The following is a 21,400-nucleotide window of genomic DNA, read 5'->3' as shown; positions in this document are numbered from 1 at the left end:
ATGGAAAAATATATATATAGTGTTGACATTTGGCAAATTCAGGTCTAAACGATGCATCTTTATTTTTATTTTTAAAAAAGAAGAATTATATACATTATTCACTATCCTCAAAATAGGAAGATATTAAATACAGTCAAACCCAAAAACCAATATTATAAACATAAATCTTTGGGGTATTAGGATGAGGATGGTTTATTTATTTATTTTTAATGGGCAGAATTGTAACCAAAATGAGGTTCTCCAGATGTTGCCCCATTCATTCTGATTGGATGACCTGCTGGTTGGAATTAATGGAATGGAAGGCCAATATATATGGAGAAGGCCACACATAGAAACCTGGGCTGATGGAACAGGATCGAATACAGCAGGTTCTGATAGGTTCTATAGAATCGGTAGCCTGCAAATACCAGTGGGGAGGGAATTTTGAGTAACCTTCCCCTGGAGTGGGGAAGGGATGGAGATACAATTCCAGATTGTGCAGAACGCGGCCGCGAGAGCCATCGTGGGGCTTCCCAGATTCGCCCACGTATCTACAACACTCCGTGCCCTGCATTGGCTGTCGATCAGTTTCCGATCACAATTCAAAGTGTTGGTCATGACCTTTAAAGCCCTACATGACATTGGACCAGAGTACCTCCAGAACCGCCTGCTACCGCACGAATCCCAGCGGCCGATAAGGTCCCACAGAGGTGGCCTACTCCGGGTCCCGTCGACTAAACAATGTCGTCTGGCGGGCCCCAGGGGAAGAGCCTTCTCTGTGGCGGCCCCGGCCCTCTGGAATCAAGTCCCCCCGGAGATTAGAACTGCTCCCACCCTCCTTGTCTTCCGTAAACTACTTAAGATCCATCTATACCGCCAGGCATGGGGGATTTGAGACACCTTTCCCCCAGGCTTATTATAATTTATGTTTGGTATGTATGTGCTGTTTGGTTTTTAATTATGACAGGGTTTTTAGTTTTTTTAATATTAGATTTGTGCCAGTATAATATTGTTTTTATCGTTGTTGTGAGCCGCCCCGAGCCTTCGGAGAGGGGCAGCATACAAATCTAATAAATTATTATTATTATTATTATTATTATTATTATTATTATTATTATTATTATTATTTTGCCGTATCCTTTCCGTGCCACACCGATCAAGCCACACCATGCCCACTAAGACATGTCCACAGAACTTTTCTGGAATTTTTTTGAATTTCACCCCTGAACAAGATTACCCAGTGAACTTGGAGGTTGGGTCCAAATTCAAGAATACCAGTTTAGTCCATCTTCTATCAATCACTCTAGTCATTTCCAATTCCACAATTCCAGATTTTTTTTAAAAAAAGAAAGCAATTCCAGCTTTCATTTTTAAAGGATCTAAATATTGACGCATAATGTTCGGGAAGTAGTCAGAGTCTAGCCATAGATATTTTTTTTGTCTCCAAACTGTGGGTACCCAGTTGGAAAACCCAAAGCTGAGCCTGGGATGGATTCGTTTCGGTGATTTAGAGGAAGGTTTAGTGAACAAAAAAAAGTAGAAGATGATAGCTAGAGATGGTGATAGATGACAGATATCTATGATAGATAGATAGATAGATAGATAGATAGATAGATAGATAGATAGATAGATAGATATAGATAGATAGATAGATATAGATAGATAGATAGATAGATAGATAGATAGAGATAGATAGACAGATAGATAGATAGATGGTAGATAAATAATAGATAATAGATAGATAAATAATAGATGATATACAGACAGATAGACAATAGATGATAGAATAGATAGACAGATAGATAGGTAGATAAATAGATAAATAATTAGTACCTTATAGATAGATAGATAAATAGATAGATAGATAGGTAGGTAGGTAGGTAGGTAGACAGACAGACAGACAGACAGACAGAGACAGACACAGACAATCAGACAGACTCAGACAAGATGATAGATGATAGACAGATGATAGATAATATAGATAAATAATAATGGACAGTTGATAGATATTAGCGATATAGTGATATAGAATATAGATAGATGAGAGACAGACAGACAGACAGAGTCATGATATTCAAGATGGCAGGTGATAGATAATATAGATAAATAATAATGGACAGTTGATAGATATTTGAGTTCTAGAGATTAGATAATTAGATAGATAGATAGATAGATAGATAGATAGATAGATAGATAGATAGATAGATAGATAGGTAGGTAGGTAGGTAGGTAGGTAGGTAGGTAGGCCGGCTGGCAGGTAGATAGATAGTTGAGAGAGAGAGACAGAGAGAGAGAGAGAGTGGGATGACACCTGGAAATTGCCATGTACATAACATATGGGAAGATCAATAAGAAAACAAGAGGTAGCTTTAGTCTTTGAACACTACATTATATCATGATTTCTTAATGGGAGTCTCGTGATACCACATAAACACCATTTTGACAGCTAGTCTCTAACCCTCCTTGCCAATGCCAAGTTGAAATTACTCAAAAGTAGCCACAAGGCCTGTTGGATTTAAGTGCTTGCATCCTGATGACTGTTGGAGAATTTCCAACAGGGGTTGAAAGCCAGAACATCTGGAGAGGGCCGTTCTAATTTCACGACTCCGGACGAATCATAATTCACGCTCGCTTTGCCCCACTATACCCAATTATTGGCTTCTTAACTCTCGTGGTGGGTAGAAAGAATTTATGGTACAGGCAAAGCGATTTTCTGCTAAGTAACTGTGAAAGCTAATCCTGGCAAGATCAGAAGGAAACAGCTTGATCCCAGACTGATATATTACCCTAACAAGAAACAGGTGATAAATGCTTCCTCTCCACCAAAGGCAGTTTGATGAACCACCCAAAGCCAAAGGCCACCAAGAATTAATCTCGACTTTGGGTTTCAGTAGAGTTTATAGTTGCTGGAATGTTTCCCCTCATCCAAACAGGTTTTGTAATAAACAGATTTATCACTTCCTTTATCACTTTAATTCACTTCCAATGCTAGAGTTAAAAAAGAAGACCTTGACAGCAATTACGGGTTCCACTTGGAGACCTCACCTTCAAAAAGATATCGATCAAATTGCCAAAGGTCCAAAGATGGGCTACAAAAATGGTGGAAGGTCTCAAACATAAAACGTATCAGGAAAGACTTCATGAACTCAATCTGTCTAGTCTGGAGGACAGAAGGGAAAGTGGGGACATGATCGAAACATTTAAATATGTTAAATATGTTAAGGTTCAGGAGAGAAGTGTTTTTAATAGGGAAGTGAACACAAGAACAAAGGGGCACGATCTGAGGTTAGTTGGGGGAAACATCGGAAGCAACGTGAGAAAATATTATTTGAGTGAAAGAGTTGTAGATGCTTGGATCAAGCTTCCAGCAGACGTGGTTGGTAAATCCACAGTAGCTGAATTTAAACATGCCTGGGATAAACATAGATCTATCCTAAGATAAAATACAGGAAATAGTATAAGGGCAGGCTAGACGGACCAGGAGGTCTTTTTCTGCCGTCAATCTTCTATGTTTCTATGAGATCAATCTTCTTCTTTTGAAGGTCAGGCTTGAATAAAATTGACTAGAAGCAATCTTTGAAGAGGGGCGACTGCCGTGCCTTGATATTAAATACATCATGCTACCATGAACTTCGCTCTCTGTTGTCGGTTTCGCTTACGGAAATCTCTATTCTGGGCTGAGTATTGAGCTTCATTCCCAAAACATTTGTGCAGAGGTCCTGTCTCGACACTTCACTAAACATGTGCAATAGGGTTGATATTCCTGGAGGGGTCTGTAATATGGTAAATGATTTAGCTTTACTAGATAAATGGTCAAAGCAATGGAAACTGCAGTTTAATGTTTCCAAATGTAAAACAATGCACTTGAGGAAAAGGAATCCTCAATCTGAGTATTGCATTGGCAGTTCTGTGTTAGCAAAAACTTCAGAAGAGAAGGATTTAGGGGTAGTGATTTCTGACAGTCTCAAAATGGGTACAGTCAGGCGTTAGGGAAAGCAAATAGGATGCTTGGCTGCATAGCTAGAGGTATAACAAGCAGGAAGAGGGAGATTGTGATCCCCTTATATAGAGCGCTGGTGAGACCACATTTGGAATACTGTGTTCAGTTCTGGAGACCTCACCTACAAAAAGATATTGACAAAATTGAATGGGTCCAAAGACGGGCTACAAGAATGGTGGAACATGCCTGGGATCAACATTGATCCATCCTAAGATAAAATACGGAAAATAGTATAAGGGCAGACAAGATGGACCATGAGGTCTTTTTCTGCCGTCAGACTTCTATGTTTCTACATAGTGCTTCTGGGGGCTGAGAGAAGGCAAAAAGTGGCCCGTTTTTCACAAAAACAGGGGTGTTTTTACTTTACCCACAGCTCCCAGGAGTACTCTGTAGGTGTTCCCAAACTCTCTATGTACCCCATTTTTGTGAAAAATCGGGCCATTTTTTTTCAAAAATAGGATGTGGACGCAGGACTTCAGGAGGTCAAAAATGGTTGTATTTGGTGTATAAGACGCACCAACATTTCTACCCTCTTTTTTTGGTGGGTGGGGGGTACAACTTGTACTTTGAAAAATAAGGTCTATGTACTACATGTGTGCATTGTTTTTTAGGTTCTATTTTATGGAAATTCCATTTTATGGAAATGGAATATATATATATATTTAATCTCAGCCAACCGAACACAGTAAATACCACAACAGAGGTAAGATTGGCCTTCCCCAGTCTGAGGCTCCTTGAACTGTGATGTAACCACACAAGCCCCATCATTCCTAATCATCAATGATCCTTAATATGGGAAATCGACTTTGGAATTGAATTCCTGCATCCACACAAGAGCTTGTTTGTCAACGCAACGTACCGTAAACAGAGAATCACACATAGACACGCACAAAACCATACATGTGGATGGAGACCCACTCCAAGTCACTCTTTGTCCTGATTCAATTTTTCCTTCCAATGTGATTCCAAGATGGACATTCAAGGCTCCATCATCAAAACAACATGGTGCAACGCCCCCTCTCTGAAGACTTAAGAGAGCAGAAGCGAGGAGGGGTCAATAGGTTACTCCGCGATGGACAACTCTTTGGACTTGGTCTTAGTTGTTTTGATTTCGGCGTAGAGTGTCCTGAAACCTCTCTCGAGAGAGAGCTTGGTTACTGCTTTGCTCAACTCTCCGCGGGATAAGATAAACCATCTGATTTTTTAAAAAATGAATTCCTTGAGTGAGGGTACAAAGATGGCAGTGGTGATGGAGAAGAAGTTCCTGGATAGACCTTGGCCCTTACGATCCGGGCCACTGGTTCCTACGGTTCCTGCTTTTCCGGCTGTTGAGAAGAGCCTTCAGTTTATTGTAGTCCGCTCTCATCTTGGAGGACCCATCCGCCTGTTGACCCAACTGCCGTGTGTCTTTGCAATATTGATTGATCATCTGGAGTTCCGAGTGGCTGAACGATCCAGCCAGGTCCTTCGGGTGGAACTGCAGAGCATGGAGAGAACTGGCCCAAGTCCACGGGGACCACTTGTCCGTCACGAAGGCCATGGTATCAGAATCCAAAACCTTGAAGTTCACCTTGGCTATGGTTTGCTTGAAGCCGTTTTCCGTGGCGATGCAGTGGTACGTCCCTCGGTCGGCTTCCTGCACCAAACGGATCAGGAGCCCTTGCTGGGTCGCTAGGATTCTTTCACCGAGTTTCACCTAGGGAGAATCAAAAATAAATAAATACATAGAGATTCGACAGAAAACAAACATATAACTCTTCCCTGGTACAAGCTGAGACAGGAGGAGAACCTGTGGTCCGGAGGTTAAAGCTACTGCCTTACAGGCAGACTTCCCAGGTTCAAATCCTGGTAAGGTTATGGCTAGCTGATGAGAGCAAAATAAGCTTGAAATAGATCTATACTAGTCTCCTTTCATTATCAGCAAAAATATGTTACACGTATAGAATATAGTTTGTCAGCTATAAAAATTTAACTGCCTTGGATATGGCCCTGGAAGGGCCGAGAGGCAAAAGGGAAGCAGTATGATCCCTCCCATATTTGGGTATTCCAGGAGGATTTGACAGGAAAAAAAATAACTCTTCCCTGGTGCAAGCTGAGAGGAGGAGAGCCTGTGATCTAGAGGTTAAAGCTATTGCCTTACAGTTGGACTCCCCAGGTTCAAATCCCAGTAAAGGTATGGCTAGCTGATGAGAGCAAAATAAGCTTGAAATAGATCTATACTAGTCTCCCTTCCTTTTCATTATCAGCAAAAATATATTACACATAGAATATACAGTAATCCCTCACTACTTCGTGGTTCATCTTTTGCGGATTCGCTACTTCACGGGTTTTCAAAAGGGGCTTAAACCCATTAAATCCATTGAAAATTTTAAATCCGTTAAAAATTCATAAAATTCTTCTACAGTACTACTGTACTCTATTAAAGAAACTGGTAGGACATCACATGTAGTTCCAGCTGAGAAACATTATAGAATGACTGTTTAATGCAAAGGGTGGGTTTTAAAAGTCCAAATACTCGTTAAATACATAAAAACATATCTTTCCTCTACTTCACCGAAATACATTTTTCATGGGAGGTCTTGGAACGCATCCCCAGTGAAAAACGAGGGATTACTGTAGTTTGTCGGCTATAAAAATTTAACTGCCTTGGATGTGGCCGCAGGAAGAGTCGAGAGGCAAAAAGGAAGCAGTATGACCCCTCCCATATTTGGGTATATCAGGAAGATTTGACAGGGAAAAAAACCCTAACTCTTCCCTGGTACAAGCTGAGAGGAGGAGAGCCTGTGGTCTAGAGGTTAAAGCTACTGCCTTATAGGCAGATTCCCCAGGTTCAAATCCCAGGGAGGGTATGGCTAGCTGATGACAGCAAAATAAACTTGAAATAGATCTATACTAGTCTCCCTTCCTTTTCATAAAGAGCAAAAATATGTTACACATATAGAATATAGTGTTGGTTATGACCTATAAAGCCCTTCATGGCACCGGGCCAGATTATCTCAGGGACCGCCTTCTGCCGCACAAATCCCAGCGACCAGTTAGGTCCCACAGAGTGGGTCTTCTCCGGGTCCCGTCAACTAAACAATGTAGGTTGGCGGGGCCCAGGGGAAGAGCCTTCTCTGTAGCGGCCCCGGCCCTCTGGAACCAACTCCCGCCAGAGTTTAGAATAGCCCCCACCCTCCTCACCTTTCGTAAGCTCCTCAAAACTCACCTCTGCCTAATTCTGCCGTCAGGCATGGGGGAACTAAGATAATCTTTCCCCCTAGGCTTCTACAATTTATGCATGGTATGTTTGTATGTATGATTGGTTTTATAACAAGGGTGTTTAGCTGTTTTATTATTGGATGTTTACATTCTGTTTTTATCACTGTTGTTAGCCGCCCCGAGTCCACGGAGAGGGGCGGCATACAAATCCAATAAATAAATAAAATAAATAAATAGTTTGTCAGCTATAAAAATTTAACTGCCTTGGGTATGGCCCCTGGAGAGGCTGAGAGGCAAAAAGGAAGCAGTATGATCCCTCCCATATTTGGGTATACCAGGGGGATTCGACAGAAAAAACCCCCATATAACTCTTCCCTGGTACAAGCTGAGAAGAGGCTATATCCAAGGCAGTCAAAGCAGTCGGCATGAGTTTAAATGGATTCCAGGGGATGGTAGAAGACAGGAGGACCTTGAAGAACATCATCCATCTTAGCTCACACCAACTGCTTCAGTGACTTCATCCACCCACCTCGTTCTCTATCGTTCTCATCTTCTTTTGTCCTCAATCATCTCCAGTGACTCCTTCCTTCTCATTAGGTGGCCAAAACATTTGAGTTTCATCTTCAGGATCTGGCCTTCTAAAGAGCAGTCAGGGTTCATCTCCTCCAGGACTGACCGGCTGGATCGCAAGAGACTCACAGGAGTCATCTCCAGCAACAGAGTTCAAAGATCTCCATTCTCTGGTGCTCATCCTTTCTTATGATCCAACTTTCACAACCATTGCAACTGAGAAAACCACAGCCTTGACTAGACGCACTCTTGTGATGGATCGGACACAACTTTTCAACTATGACGACAGCAAATGAGCTGTTGACCCAGTCATGGTGATACCACCTTGTCTCTGCATCGCTTTTCAATAAGGTCACTCACCTCTTTCCTTCGGTCGTTGTCCTTTTGGAAAAGCCATTTAATGGAAGCCTGGGGAGATTTAGGTGAGCACTCCAGGAAAGTGGTGTTGTTCTTGACTCCGTACTGAATGACCTCAGCGGCGTTTCGATAAGCTAGAAGGTAAACCAAGCATTGTCAATACCTTGAGAGTTATAGTTGGGCCAGAGGTCTTTTTTTTGAAATAGGTGCCATCCCATAAGATTGGAATCAGCACTTGAATATAATAAAAATGAGGAAAATTTTAGTTTGCAAAAGTAGCATTACTTGGGATAGGGTGTATTCTATGTTGCTATCTTTAACTATCCTAGATGCACTTAGACGTAGCTGATGTTACCATAATTGTTAGAAGAAAATCAAGATTTTGATGCTATCTTATCTATCTATATTATGATATATCCAGATTTTTTTCAGCATATTCTATTCTGTTTCAGCTGTGGTGAGGGGGGCGGTTGCCCAGGTTCGCCTGGTGCACCAGTTGCGGCCCTACCTGGATCGGGACTCACTGCTCACAGTCACTCATGCCCTCATCACCTCGAGGCTCGACTACTGTAATGCTCTCTACATGAGGATACCTTTGAAGAATGTTCGGAAACTTCAGATCGTGCAGAATGCAGCTGCGAGAGCAATCATGGGCTTCTCTAAGTATGCCCATGTTACTCCAACACTCCGCAGTCTGCAATGGTTGACGATCAGTTTCCGGTCACAATTCAAAGTGTTGGTTATGACCTATAAAGCCCTTCATGGCATCGGACCAGAATATCTCCGGGACCGCCTTCTGCCGCACGAATCCCAGCGACTGGTTAGGTCCCACAGAGTGGGCCTTCTCCGGGTCCCGTCGACTAAACAATGTCATCTGGCGGGATCCAGGGGAAGAGCCTTCTCTGTGGTGGCTCTGACCCTCTGGAACCAGCTCCCCCCAGAGATTAGGATTGCCCCCACCTCCTTGCCTTTTGGAAACTCCTTAAAACCCACCTCTGTTGTCAGGCATGGGGGAATTGAAATTTTCCCTCCCCCCCTAGGCTTATAGAATTTATACATGGTATGCTTGTATGTATGATTGGTTCTCTAAATTGGGGGTGGGTGGGTTAGATTATTTTTAATATTAGATTTGTTTACATTGTCTTTTTTATTGTTGTTAGCAGCCCCGAGTCTTTGGAGAGGGGCGGCATACAAATCTAATAAATAAATAAATAAATAAATATAAATAAATCTATATTATGATATATCCAAATGTTTTTTCAGCATATTCTATTCTATTCTATTCTATTCTGTTCCGTTCCGTTCCGTTCTCTTCTCTTCTCTTCCGTTCCATTCCATTCTATTTTACTCTACTCTACTCTACTCTATTCTATTTTTTTCAGCAATGCAATGATTTCCACTTTTTTCCACCCCCTTTCCAATAATAGTAGTATTTGGATCTGTTGTGTTTCAGGTATTCTGTCAATATGTAGAAACATAGAAGACTGACGGCAGAAAAAGACCTCATGGTCCATCTAGTCTGTCCTTATACTATTTCCGGTATTTTTATCTTAGGATGGATCTATGTTTATCCCAGGCATGTTTAAATTCAGTGACTGTGGATTGACCAACCACGTCTGCTGGAAGTTTGTTCCAAGGATCTACCACTCTTTCAGTGAAATAATATTTTCTCACGTTGCTTTTGATTTTTCCCCCAACTAACTTCAGATTGTGTCCCCTTGTTCTTGGGTTCACTTTCCTATTAAAAACACTTATAAGTCTTTATATAAGTACTTATAAGTCCACCAACATTTTCTAAGATTTTTTTTCCAGGTGTGGTTTTGGCAAGTTTTTTAACTAACAAGAAAGCCATGAGCACAACACCTCAAACATTTATAAATAAATCCATCTTTCTTTCATAGGTACCCATTCTTGAAAACGAAAAGCAATTGAACGAATTAACTGCGAGAAAAATTGTTTGTGGAAACCTAGTACGGCCTATCTATTTTGGGAAAGACTGTTCCTTCTGCTTAAAATGGAACAGCCTTATATAATCTTAAGTGCTGGAATCCAAGACTGATGACCATTTTTCAGTGTTTAAAGGAAGGAGGAAGAAAGAAATGATCTAAGCCTTAAAAATAAAAAAAAGGAAAAAATGAATAACTTCTTATGGAATATAGAATAACAGAGTTGAAAGGGACCTTGGAGGTCTTCTAGTCCAACCCCCTGCTTATTATTATTATTATTATTATTATTATTATTATTATTATTATTATTATTATTATTATTTAGATTTGTATGCCACCCCTCTCCGTAGACTCGGCCGACATTCAAAACAATCTTTGCCGGCCTCCGCACTTTCGCCACCCCCAACTTCAAGCCCAGCTCCTTGCGCGGCCTTGGAAAAGGGTGATCGGGGGTAGTTTTTGGCTGTCCATAGCCAAAAATGGTGTTTTTACTTCCGCATCTCTACTTCGCGGAAATTCGACTTTTGCGGGCAGTCTGGGAACGCAACCCCCGCGAAAATTGAGAGAACACTGTATATGAAGCAGCCATTGTGATTCACTCAGAAGACAATACACAAGGCCATTTCTTTCCATAACCCAGTTATTTTTTAGTTCAAACTACCTTTGAGGTTAAATCCCCGGCATTGAGTCATGGGGTTTCCATGTCTCACGTCTTGCCTTCGACTCCGCCTATAAATACGAACAGAAAGGAAAATTAGGTAGTTGCAAAATTTCACCCAATAGCCAAGAACCGATAGCAGGGAGTACTTGTAGGCTCAGGGTTGAACCATGGGGTTCTTGGTGCTCTTGCAGAGGTTTTATTACCCAACTATGTAACATCATGAGTGTTAGAAGGGGGTAAATACGAACGGTAAACTCAAAAGTAGGGAAGAATTAATAATACAAAATATAAATATAGATTGGTGGACATATCTACAAATCAAATCTAGATATAAAAAGGATATGGAACAATCGGGTATAGAAAGAACTACCCAACCACTAGACAAACTATTGACAGGCACGGAAGAAAAAGCAATATCTAAAATATATAAATATCTGATGGAATATGGAAGACCAGATGAGATAGTTAAAGTTACAACAATTGCCTGGGCGAAAAACGTTGGCCACAATATATATATAGAGGAATGGGAACAGATTTGGAAGAGAATAGAATAGAATAGAATTTTTGTTGGCCAAGTGTGATTGGACACACAAGGAATTTGTCTTGGTGCATATGCTCTCAATGTACATAAAATAAAAAATACATTTGTCAAGAATCATGTGGTACAACACTTAATGATTGTCATAGGGGTCAAATAAGCAATGAAGAAGCAATATTAATAAAAAAATTAACAAAATCCACAATATATAAAGAAAACCAATATAAAATGCTATACCGTTGGCATCTTCCACCCAAAAGACTAGCTAAAATGCACAAAAATTACAGTCCAATGTGTTGGAAATGTAAAAACACTCAAGGTACCTTCTTTCATCTATGGTGGTTATGTCCAGAGACAAGAAAATATTGGGAAAAAATAAATAATTGGTTGTGTCAAATAACAAATACAAAAATAGAATATACGCCAGAGTTTTGTCTACTGGGTATTATGAGAGGTACCTATTCTAAAAATGTAAAATATCTAAACTTGCATATTACAACAGCTGCAAGGATTGTATTTGCACAGAACTGGAAAAATCCGCAAATTCCTGAAGACAATGAGATCATCAAGAAAATATACGACTGTGCAGAGATGGACAGATTGACAATGGAGCTTAATAATCGAAAAGAATCGGACTATTATGAAACCTGGACAAAATGGTACCAATGGACCAAAAAAAAGAAACTTAAAAGAAGCATTGAAATAAAATATTAAGAAATTTAAAAGCAATTAAAAGACAATATTGATAGGAATGTATATATGATGTAGATTCATCTGTAAATACGATCATGTACTTTTTTAAAAAATGGAAAAACTTAATAAATATATATATATATATATATATATATATATATATATATATATATATATATATATATATATTTGTTTTCGTAAATTTTCACGGGTATATGTATGTAGATTGTTCTGAGTTTGGGTTTTGCCCTGTGTATTATTTTGCATGTTTATGCGACGTTTCGGTGAAATCACATCCACCATCATCAGGCTGAAGTTTCCAAGCTTCGTGCTGTTGTAAAATGGAAATTTTACAACAGCACGAAGCTTGGAAACTTGGAAGCACGAAGCTTGGAAACTTCAGCCTGATGATGGTGGATGTGATTTCACTTAGAATGCAGTACTGCAGGTTTACTCTGTCAACCGTCAACAGTTCGATCCTGACCAGCTGAAGGTTGACTCAGCCTTCCGTCATTCCAAAGTCAGTAAAAAGAGGACCCAGATTGTTGGGGGACAAGAGGTCGACTCTGTAAAACAACCTAGAGAGTAAAGCACTATGGTATATAAATCTAAGTGCTATTGCTATTAATCCCTTCCTTCCTCTCTCCCTCCCTTTCGTCCAGTTTCAAAAACGAAGTCCAGTTTCATTTTCATTTTTTTTAAATCAAAACTTTATTAATGTTCAATAAAAAGACATACAAACTCACAAACATTTAAACACATAGTAGGGGCTACAGTGACCCCTCTTTTCATGAAGTCCATTTTTAATACAGAAAAAAGGATAAAATCTTAAATCTTTAAGTCAAAATAATATTCTAAGTGAAAAGAAGAATTCTGTTTGCGTATTCTAATGAACATAGAGTTAAATTGATAAAGAAGAAAAACCAACAACAATAGCAACAACAAAAAATATCAATAACATTTGATTATATTCATACAGTTTTCCTAACCTTATTTTCAACTTTATTCTTATCTATCCATGTATAAACTTTATTCCAACTAGTATAAAAATCAGATTCTTCTTGATCATTCAGCCTTCTTGTCATCATATCCATCTCTGCACAATCTAAAATTTCTTTAACTACATCCTCTTTTTTGGGGACATCTTCCCCTTTCCACTTTTGTGCGTAAACTATCCTGGCCGCTGTTAAGATATGTACAACCAGATAAAAAAATATTTTTTTTATATTTCTGTTTAGCTATACCTAAAAGATAAAATTCAGGGGATTCCAGTTTCATTTTCAAAGAGCCTCTCTGGGACAACCATGACCAGGATGAGTGAGAATCTCAACAACAACAACAACAACAACAACAACAACAACAACAGAGTTGGAAGGGACCTTCAAGGTCTTCTAGTCCAACCTCCTGCTTAGGTGGAAAACCCCACACTACTTGGTTATCCAACATCTTCTTAAAAACTTCCAGTGTTGGAGCATTCACAACTTCTGGAGGCAAGCTGTTCCACTGATTAATTGTTCCAACTGTCAGGGAATTTCTCCTTAGTTCTAAGTTCCTTCACTCCTTGTTTAGTTTCCACCCATTGCTTTTTGTCTTGCCATCAGGTGCTTTGGAGAAAGGACTGCCTCTTCTTTGTGGCAACCCCTGAGATATTGGAACACTGCTATCATGTTTTCATTGGTCCTTCTTTTCATTAAACTAAACATCCCAGTTCCTGCAACCATTCTTCGTATGTTTTAGCCTCAAGTCCCCTAATCCTCTTTGTCGCTCTTCTCTGCACTCTTTCTAGAGTCTCCACATCTTTTTTGCATTGTGGAGACCAAAACTGAATGCAATATTCCAAGTGTGGCCTTATCAAGGCCTTAGATACCTCCATAGACATCAATCTCTGTAGACATCACCACCATATATCATTTGGGAATCACTCCAGTTAGGACTGGGCCCCTGTTTGGATTTCAGACAACTCAGTATCGAAACCATTAAAAGGGACTGGAGATCTTGGTTAGATTTCCCTATTATTTTCCAAAATTAACATTTCCCAGGGTTTGGTGAGGTAGCAGATGGTAAGGCGAAACAAACCAGGAACGTGAACATCTTGAGGTTCTGTTGTTATTTCTGTCTTGTTCTTCTTGTTCTTCTTGTTCTTGTTCTTGTTCTTGTTCTTCTTCTCTTCTTTTCTTCTTATTCTTCTTCTTTTTTTCTTCTTCTTCTTCTTCTTGTTCTTCTTGTTCTTGTTCTTGTTGTTGTTGTTGTTCTTCTTCTTCTTCTTATTTTCTTCTTGTTCTTCTTTTCTTCTTCTTCTTGTTGTTGTTGTTGTTGTTGTTCTTGTTCTTGTTCTTGTTGTTCTTGTTGTTCTTGTTTTTCTTGTTCTTGTTCTTGTTCTTGTTCTTCTTGTTCTTCTTGTTCTTATTTTCTTCTTCTTCTTCTTCTTCTTCTTCTTCTTTTCTTCTTGTTCTTCTTGTTCTTCTTCTTGCTCTTCTTGTTCTTCTTCTTGTTCTTGTTCTTCTGGTTCTTCTTCTGGTTCTTCTTCTGGTTCTTCTTCTGGTTCTGCTTCTGGTTCTTCTTCTGGTTCTTCTTCTGGTTCTTCTTCTTCTTCTTCTTCTTCTTCTTCTTCTTCTTCTTCTTCTTCTTCTTTTCTTCTCCTTCTCCTTCTTCTTCCATTGTTTTGTTTTCCTTTCAGCCTCATTATGCATTTCTTGAAAAGAACTTGATTAAAGCATTTCTCCGCAGAAATTTCTTTTAAAGTCTTTTTAACCACTAAAATGTTGAAAGAGAGGAACAAGTGCTGGTGGCCCTTTTTCCCCCCAGAAGTTGATGGGAAACAATAGAAGGAATTGTTTTAACCCTGCTGTTCTGTTCGAAAAAAGTTCCTAATGTTATGTTCCCGGGTCACCCTGACCCGGACCGAAAACTCTTCATTTGCAGTGCTTATGTTTGGTCTTTTTGAAAGCTTTTTTCACCTGGAAACATGTTTGAACATTTCTGCACACAATGGAATGAAAATTGAACTGAAAAAATTAATCCTTATTGGTTTATTTTGCACATAAATGTGCCTCCCCCCCCCGTTTTTGTGAAAGTTTTTTCAATTTATGGATAGTTTTGCTTGCAAAATCCATTCTATTTTACTAAAGTTGGTGTGGGATTGGTAGCTTGAACATTTCTGCACACAATGATATGAAAATTGAACTGAGAAAATTAATCCTTATTGGTTTATTTTGCTCATAAATGGGCCCCCATGCTTATACTCAAATAGGCTTATACTCGAGTAGGCTTATACTCGAGTATAAAATGATATGGTCTTATATTCAAAAATAAACCAATAAGAATCATTTTTTTTCAGTTCATTTCTATTTTTCTTATGTTTAGGATTGTTCAATTTAGTATATCAAAACTTTTGAGTTTATTGATAATTTTGCCTGCAAAATGCATTCTATTTTACTATTCTATTTTGGTGTGGGATTGGTAGCTTGAACCTTTCTGAACATAATGATATGAAAATTAAACTGAAAAAATGATCCTTATTGGTTTATTTTGCTCATAAATGGGCCCCCATGCTTATACTCAAATAGGCTTATACTCGAGTAGGCTTATACTCGAGTATAAAACAATAAACCAATAAGAGTCATTTTTTTCAGTTCATTTATATTTTTCTTATGTTCAGGATTGTTCAATTTAGTATATCAAACCTTTTGGGGGAAAATTCCTTAGGGATTTGTAGCCTTAAAAAATATAAATTGACACGAAATTCAAAAAGGATGGGGGGAGGGGCTTTTTGATCAAAATAAAAATATAAGTCTCAATTTTTCCAGTTCAATTTTCATATCATTATGTTCATAAATGTTCAAACTAGTTTTCCAGTGGAAAAAGTTTTCAAAAAGACCAAATTCAAGTACCTAAAAAAAATCATTTTGATCCGGGTCTATATGACCCGAACAGAGTAAATGTGACTTTTTTTTTGCCAAGAAAAATTTTTTCCCCCACCCCCACAAATATTTTTTTGATGATCAGCATTGTTAAATTGAGTAAATGAATGCGTAAGATTTTAAAGAATATTTCGGATTTGGAGCATAAAAAAATAAAAAGTGAAAATTGTTGCAAGCAGCCAGGGGGGGGGGGGAGGCCTTATTTCTGATGTTAAAAAAACAGTAAGAATCATTTTTTTCAGTTCCTTTATATTTTTCTTATATTCAGAAATGTTCAAGGTACCATTCCCACACCAACTCCAGTAAAATAGACTGCATTTTGCAAGCAAAACTATCCATAAATTGAAAAAACTTTCACAAAAACGGGGGGGGAGGCACATTTATGGGCAAAATAAACCAATAAGGATTAATTTTTTCAGTTCAATTTTCATTCCATTGTGTGAAGAAATGTTCAGACTACTTTCCAAGTGAAAAAAGCTTTCAAAAAGACCAAACATAAGCACTGCAAATGAAGAGTTTTCGGTCCGGGTCAGGGTGACCCGGGAACATAACATTAGGGAGGGTTTTTTTTTCAGCAAGAAAGAAACCTCCCACCCCCCAAAAAAAATTCTCATAGAGAGAACCCCTGAAATGATGAAAAGTCATGAAATTTCAAGTTTCAGATATGCAGGGAAAATTTTTTACAGGGTCTCAAACCTTGATTTCGGGTCTCACAGACCCGAACAGAACAGCAGGGTTAAAAAAAATACAGCATGTACGATTCGGTACGTAATAACCACGACATGAAAAAAATATTTGGCCAACGCACAGATGGGTTTTTTCACAAGCAGGACATGATCCAACGTCTGGCAGAGTTTTGGGAACAAAACTTTGTAGGCATCCAATAGGCCCCAGAAAACAGACAGAAGAAATATATTGTCTGCACGAAGAAGTTACTACTGCTGTCTAGACTCCCAGACTTGGCTGGTTACTGATAATCTTTCTCAATTTTATATGTATATCTGTATAAAAATATATATGTAACTAGATAAAGGAATTAATTTTCTAAACATGTAAAACGCAGACTTCATTATCTGTGTGTTTCCTCTTTTTTCCCACCAGAGATAGCCCAAATATTACTCAAAAGGCGATGGTGGGCTCTATTGTGAAGGCCAGGAAGATATTTGCAGACATTTCTAGATGTTCAGATCACATTTTTGCAAATCCTGAAATGTGCAGCGCGTGATATCATATTTCAGAACAGAATTGCACAAACAATAGGGGCAGAGCGAAAGCAGGTCTTTAGTTTTCTAAGGAAATCTCTCAAGACAGACCATGCTTGCTGGAGGAGCAATCTGACTCTTTCAAAAATTTGGAAAGAATTTAAGAAAAGTCCTACTAGCCAGAGCAATAGCATGTAGACTTATATGCTGCTTTACAGCCCTCTCTAAGCGGTTTACAGAGTCAGCCTCTTGCCCCCAACAATCTGGGTCCTCCTTTTATCCACCTCGGAAGGATGGAAGGCTGGATCAACCTTGAGCCAGTCAGAATCGAACTGTTGGCTGTGGGCAGAGTCAGCCTGTAATACTGCATTCTAACCACTGGGAAGGAAGGAAGGAAAGAAGGAAGGAAGGAGGGAGGGAAGGAAGGAGAAGGGAAGGAAGGAAAGAAGAAAGGAAGGAATGAAGGAGCAAGGGAAGGAAGGAGAAGGGAAGGAAGGAAAGAAGGAGGGAAGGAGGGAAGGAAGGAAGGAAAGAAGAAAGGAAGGAAGGAAGGAGCAAGGGAAGGAAGGAGAAGGAAAGAAGGAAGGAAGGAAAGAAGGAAGGAAGGAAGGAGGTAAGGAAGAAAGGAAAGGAAGGAAGGAAGGAGCAAGGGAAGGAAGGAGAAGGGAAGGAGGAAGGAAGGAAGGAAGGAAGGAAGAGCAATAGTACTTATATGCTATTCTACAGACCTTTACAGCCCTGCTCTACAGCAATGTACAGAGTGGCACGTCACGTGGCCCCCAATAATGTGGGTCATCATTTTAACAACCTCGGAAGGATGGAAGGCTGAGTCAACTTTGAGCCGGTCAGGATCGAACTGCTAGCAGTGAGCTGAATTAGCCTAAAATACCGCATTCTGGCCACTGGACCACCATGCCTCAGAGATAGATAGATAGATAGATAGATAGATAGATAGATAGATAGATAGATAGATAGATAGATAGAGAGATAGAGAGATAGAGAGATAGATAGATAGATAGATAGATAGATAGATGATAGGTAGGCAGATAGGTAGGTAGATAGGTAGAGAGAGAGAGATGAGGAGGGAGATAGGGAGGGAGGTATAGATAGATAGATGGATGGATGGATGGATAGATAGATGGCTGGATAGATGGATAGATGGATGGATAACAATAGCATTTAGATTTATATACCGCTTCACAGTGCTTTACAGCCCTCTCTAAGCGGTTTACAGAGAGCAAGCATATTGCCCCCAACAATCTGGGTACTCATTTTACCAACCTTGGAAGGATGGAAGGCTGAGTCAACCTGGATGGATGCATGATGGATGATAGACAGAAAGAAGCTAGCAACAGCACTTAGACTTATATACCACGTTACAGTGCTATACCGCCCTGTAAAGTGGTTTCCAGAGTCAGCCTCTTGCCCCCAAGAACCTGGGTCTTCACTTTACTGACCTCGCAAGGACAGAAGGCTGAGTCAACCTTGAGCCTGGTGAGATTTAAACCACAAAATTGCAGGCAGCCGGCAGGCAGGAGAATTAGCCTGCAGTGCTGCACTTTAACTACAGTGCCGCCGCGGCTATTACATCACAGCCAGCTGAACAAAATGGCAACGTCCCAACTGCTTTTCTTTCCACCCATCTTATCTGTTGGCTTATCCTCACTCACCTTTTGCCGGTTGGGTAGAACCGGGAGCAGGAGTTGCCATCCCAGGCACAGTAAGGGTCTCTGGCCAGGCAGCAGTCGGCACAGGCCGTCCCGTAGATGTGGCAGCGGTGCAAGGAGACTTGGGTGACGCCTTCGTCGGAGCTGACGTACAACTGTTGCTGTTGGGGAAAAGCAAGGGAGACGTTACGGGTGGCAGCTCCTGGAAGTGACACTTCTGCACAACCGGACACCCACACACCCTTGACCCCTTCAAAGGATCACAAAGGCAAGAACTGAATCGCTCATGCCAAATCAAATGCCTGGATTGTTATTGTATTTAGGGAATATTTGAGAATGATCTCAAAATTTTCAAAACTTGGAGGGTAACGGTCTGTCTGCCTGCCTCCCTCCCTCCCTCCCTTGTCTGTCTGTCTGTCTGTCTGTCTGTCTGTCTGTCTGTCATCTGTCTATCTATCTATCTATCTATCTATCTATCTATCTATCTATCTTGCCACATATATCTATAATTATCTCTATCTTCTTCTCTTCATCACCCATTATATCTCTCTGTATCTTCCTATCTATCAATACCTATCTATCCATCCGTCTGTCTGTCTGTCTGTCTGTCTATCCATCCATCCATCCATCCATCCATCCATCCATCCATCCATCCATCAATCAATCAATCATCTATCATTTCTCTCCTTTCCCTCCCTTCCCTCCCTCTCTCACTATCATCTATCCTCTCTTTGTCTCCACATCCATCCATCTATATATCCCACCATCCCTCCATCCCTCCATCCCTCCATCCATCTCTCTTTATCTCTCTCTCTCTGTATCTAGTATCTATCTATCTGTCTGTCTGTCTGTCTGTCCGTCCGTCCGTCCGTCCGTCCGTCCGTCCGTCCGTCCATCCATCCATCCATCCATCCATCCATCCATCCATCCATCTATCTATCTATCTATCTATCTATCTATCTATCTAGTCACATATCTATCTATAATTATCTCTCTCTTCTTCTCTTCATCGCTCATCATATCTCTCTATATCTTCCTATCTATCAATATCTATCTATCTGTCTGTCTGTCTGTCTGTCTGTCTGTCTGTCTATCTATCTATCTTGTCACATATCTATCACTATCGCTCTCTCTTCTCTTCATCATCCATCATATCTCTCTGTATCTCTCTCTCTCTCTCTATCTATCTATCTATCTATCTATCTATCTATCTATAATCTCTCTTTCTCTCTTTCCCTTCCCTTCCTCCCTCTTTCTTTCTCTCCTTCTCTCTCCATCGGCACATAACAGATGCCAAAAAATGTTGGGTGCCATTAGACATGAGTGACAGGCTTTCACAATCCTACTTTGTAAAGATCTTATCATTTGGCATACAACACATTCTTTACTTTCCACTCCAATCTACTTCATAGATGGATTACTCAACTATGGTATTTTTTGGGTGGAAAAATAACAAAAAAAAGAGAGGTGTTTCTAAAATAAGTCACACCCTGTCCGATTTAATTAAACCAACATCGTATCAATGAGACAAGTTAGCCTTGACATATGTTCATAACCTGGTTCTCAACATATGGCATTGAGTGCCCTGGTTCAGGATTCAACTCCTGGTATGAAATTGAAATATTTGTACCAAATACGTTGAAGGAATGATAAACCCCAAACTGCAAATGCTTAAAGATGTTTTTTCTTCTCAGTACCTTTTTAGATGAAATGGCCATTGTTGTTATCCGGGCATTATTCTGGAAAAAGAAAAGAAAAAAAAGAATAGTTTAGATTCTAAAACTTGGTTTAATCAAGTCATAGCTGTCCCCAATCCATAAACTGAGCCGTGGTGGCACAGTGCTTAGAATGCAGCATTTCAGGTAAACTAACTTTACCCATAGACAGGAGTTCGATCCTAACCAGCTCAAGGTTGACTCAGTCTTCCATTTCTTCTGAAGTTGGTAAAATATGGACCCAGATTGTTAGGAGCTAACTTTGTAAGCTGCTTAGAGAGGGCTGTAAAGCACTGTCAAGTGGTATATATGTTTCAGCACCATCATTCTGCTAAACAAATAATTCTCTTGACACTGTCAGACTTTCTACTAAATCTGCACTTCTATTCTACTAGTTTTTCTCATCATCCCTTTCACCCATTTCCTCCCACGTTGACTGTATGACTGTAACTTGTTGCTTATATCCTAAGATTTTTATTAATATTGATTGTTTCTTCATTGCTTATTTGACCCCTAGGACAATCATTAAGTGTTGCACCACATGATTCTTGACAAATGTCTCTTTTTCTTTTATGTCCACTGAGAGCATATGCACCAAAGACAAATTCCTTGTGTGTCCAATCACACTTGGCCAATAAAGAATTCTATTCTATTGTAATTCTATTCTAATTCTGCCCACTGTGAAGTGAAATATTCAGTCTAAGTGTTAGCGCTATAAACTGACAATTTAGTCTTCTGACATAACAACACTGGTGTCTTTTGGTAACATCTTCCTCACCCTTTCCTGCGACTGCGTAATATCCAACGTTAGCAGAATTCTTTCTTTCTTTCTTTCTTTCTTTCTTTCTTTCTGTCTTTCTGACTTTCTGTCTTTCTGTCTTTCATTCATTCATTCATTCATTCATTCTTTCTCTCTCTCTCTCTTTCTTCTTTCTTTCTTAAATAGACCTA

At 39.7% G+C, this 21,400-nt stretch overlaps 1 protein-coding gene across 1 annotated transcript in view; it reads right to left on the bottom strand.

Moving 5' to 3' along the window:
- Positions 1–1,671: 1,671 nt before the first annotated feature.
- Positions 1,672–21,400, bottom strand: part of SEMA3C (semaphorin 3C) — a 131,272-nt gene continuing 111,543 nt past the window's right edge. The window contains exons 8-12 of the mRNA XM_070754687.1: positions 20,432–20,473; positions 18,738–18,895; positions 10,715–10,782; positions 8,111–8,241; positions 1,672–5,675 (exon numbers count right to left, since the gene is read on the bottom strand). Coding sequence (XP_070610788.1) covers positions 5,262–5,675; positions 8,111–8,241; positions 10,715–10,782; positions 18,738–18,895; positions 20,432–20,473 — 813 coding nt within the window. The 3' untranslated portion in view covers positions 1,672–5,261. The remainder of the gene's footprint in view (positions 5,676–8,110; positions 8,242–10,714; positions 10,783–18,737; positions 18,896–20,431; positions 20,474–21,400) is intronic.

This window comes from Erythrolamprus reginae, chromosome 6 (genome assembly GCF_031021105.1).
Source record: "Erythrolamprus reginae isolate rEryReg1 chromosome 6, rEryReg1.hap1, whole genome shotgun sequence".
NCBI classification, from domain to species: Eukaryota; Metazoa; Chordata; class Lepidosauria; order Squamata; family Dipsadidae; genus Erythrolamprus; species Erythrolamprus reginae.
Note: the sequence above shows the minus strand (reverse complement) of the source record. Positions and strands in the feature narration are given on the sequence as shown.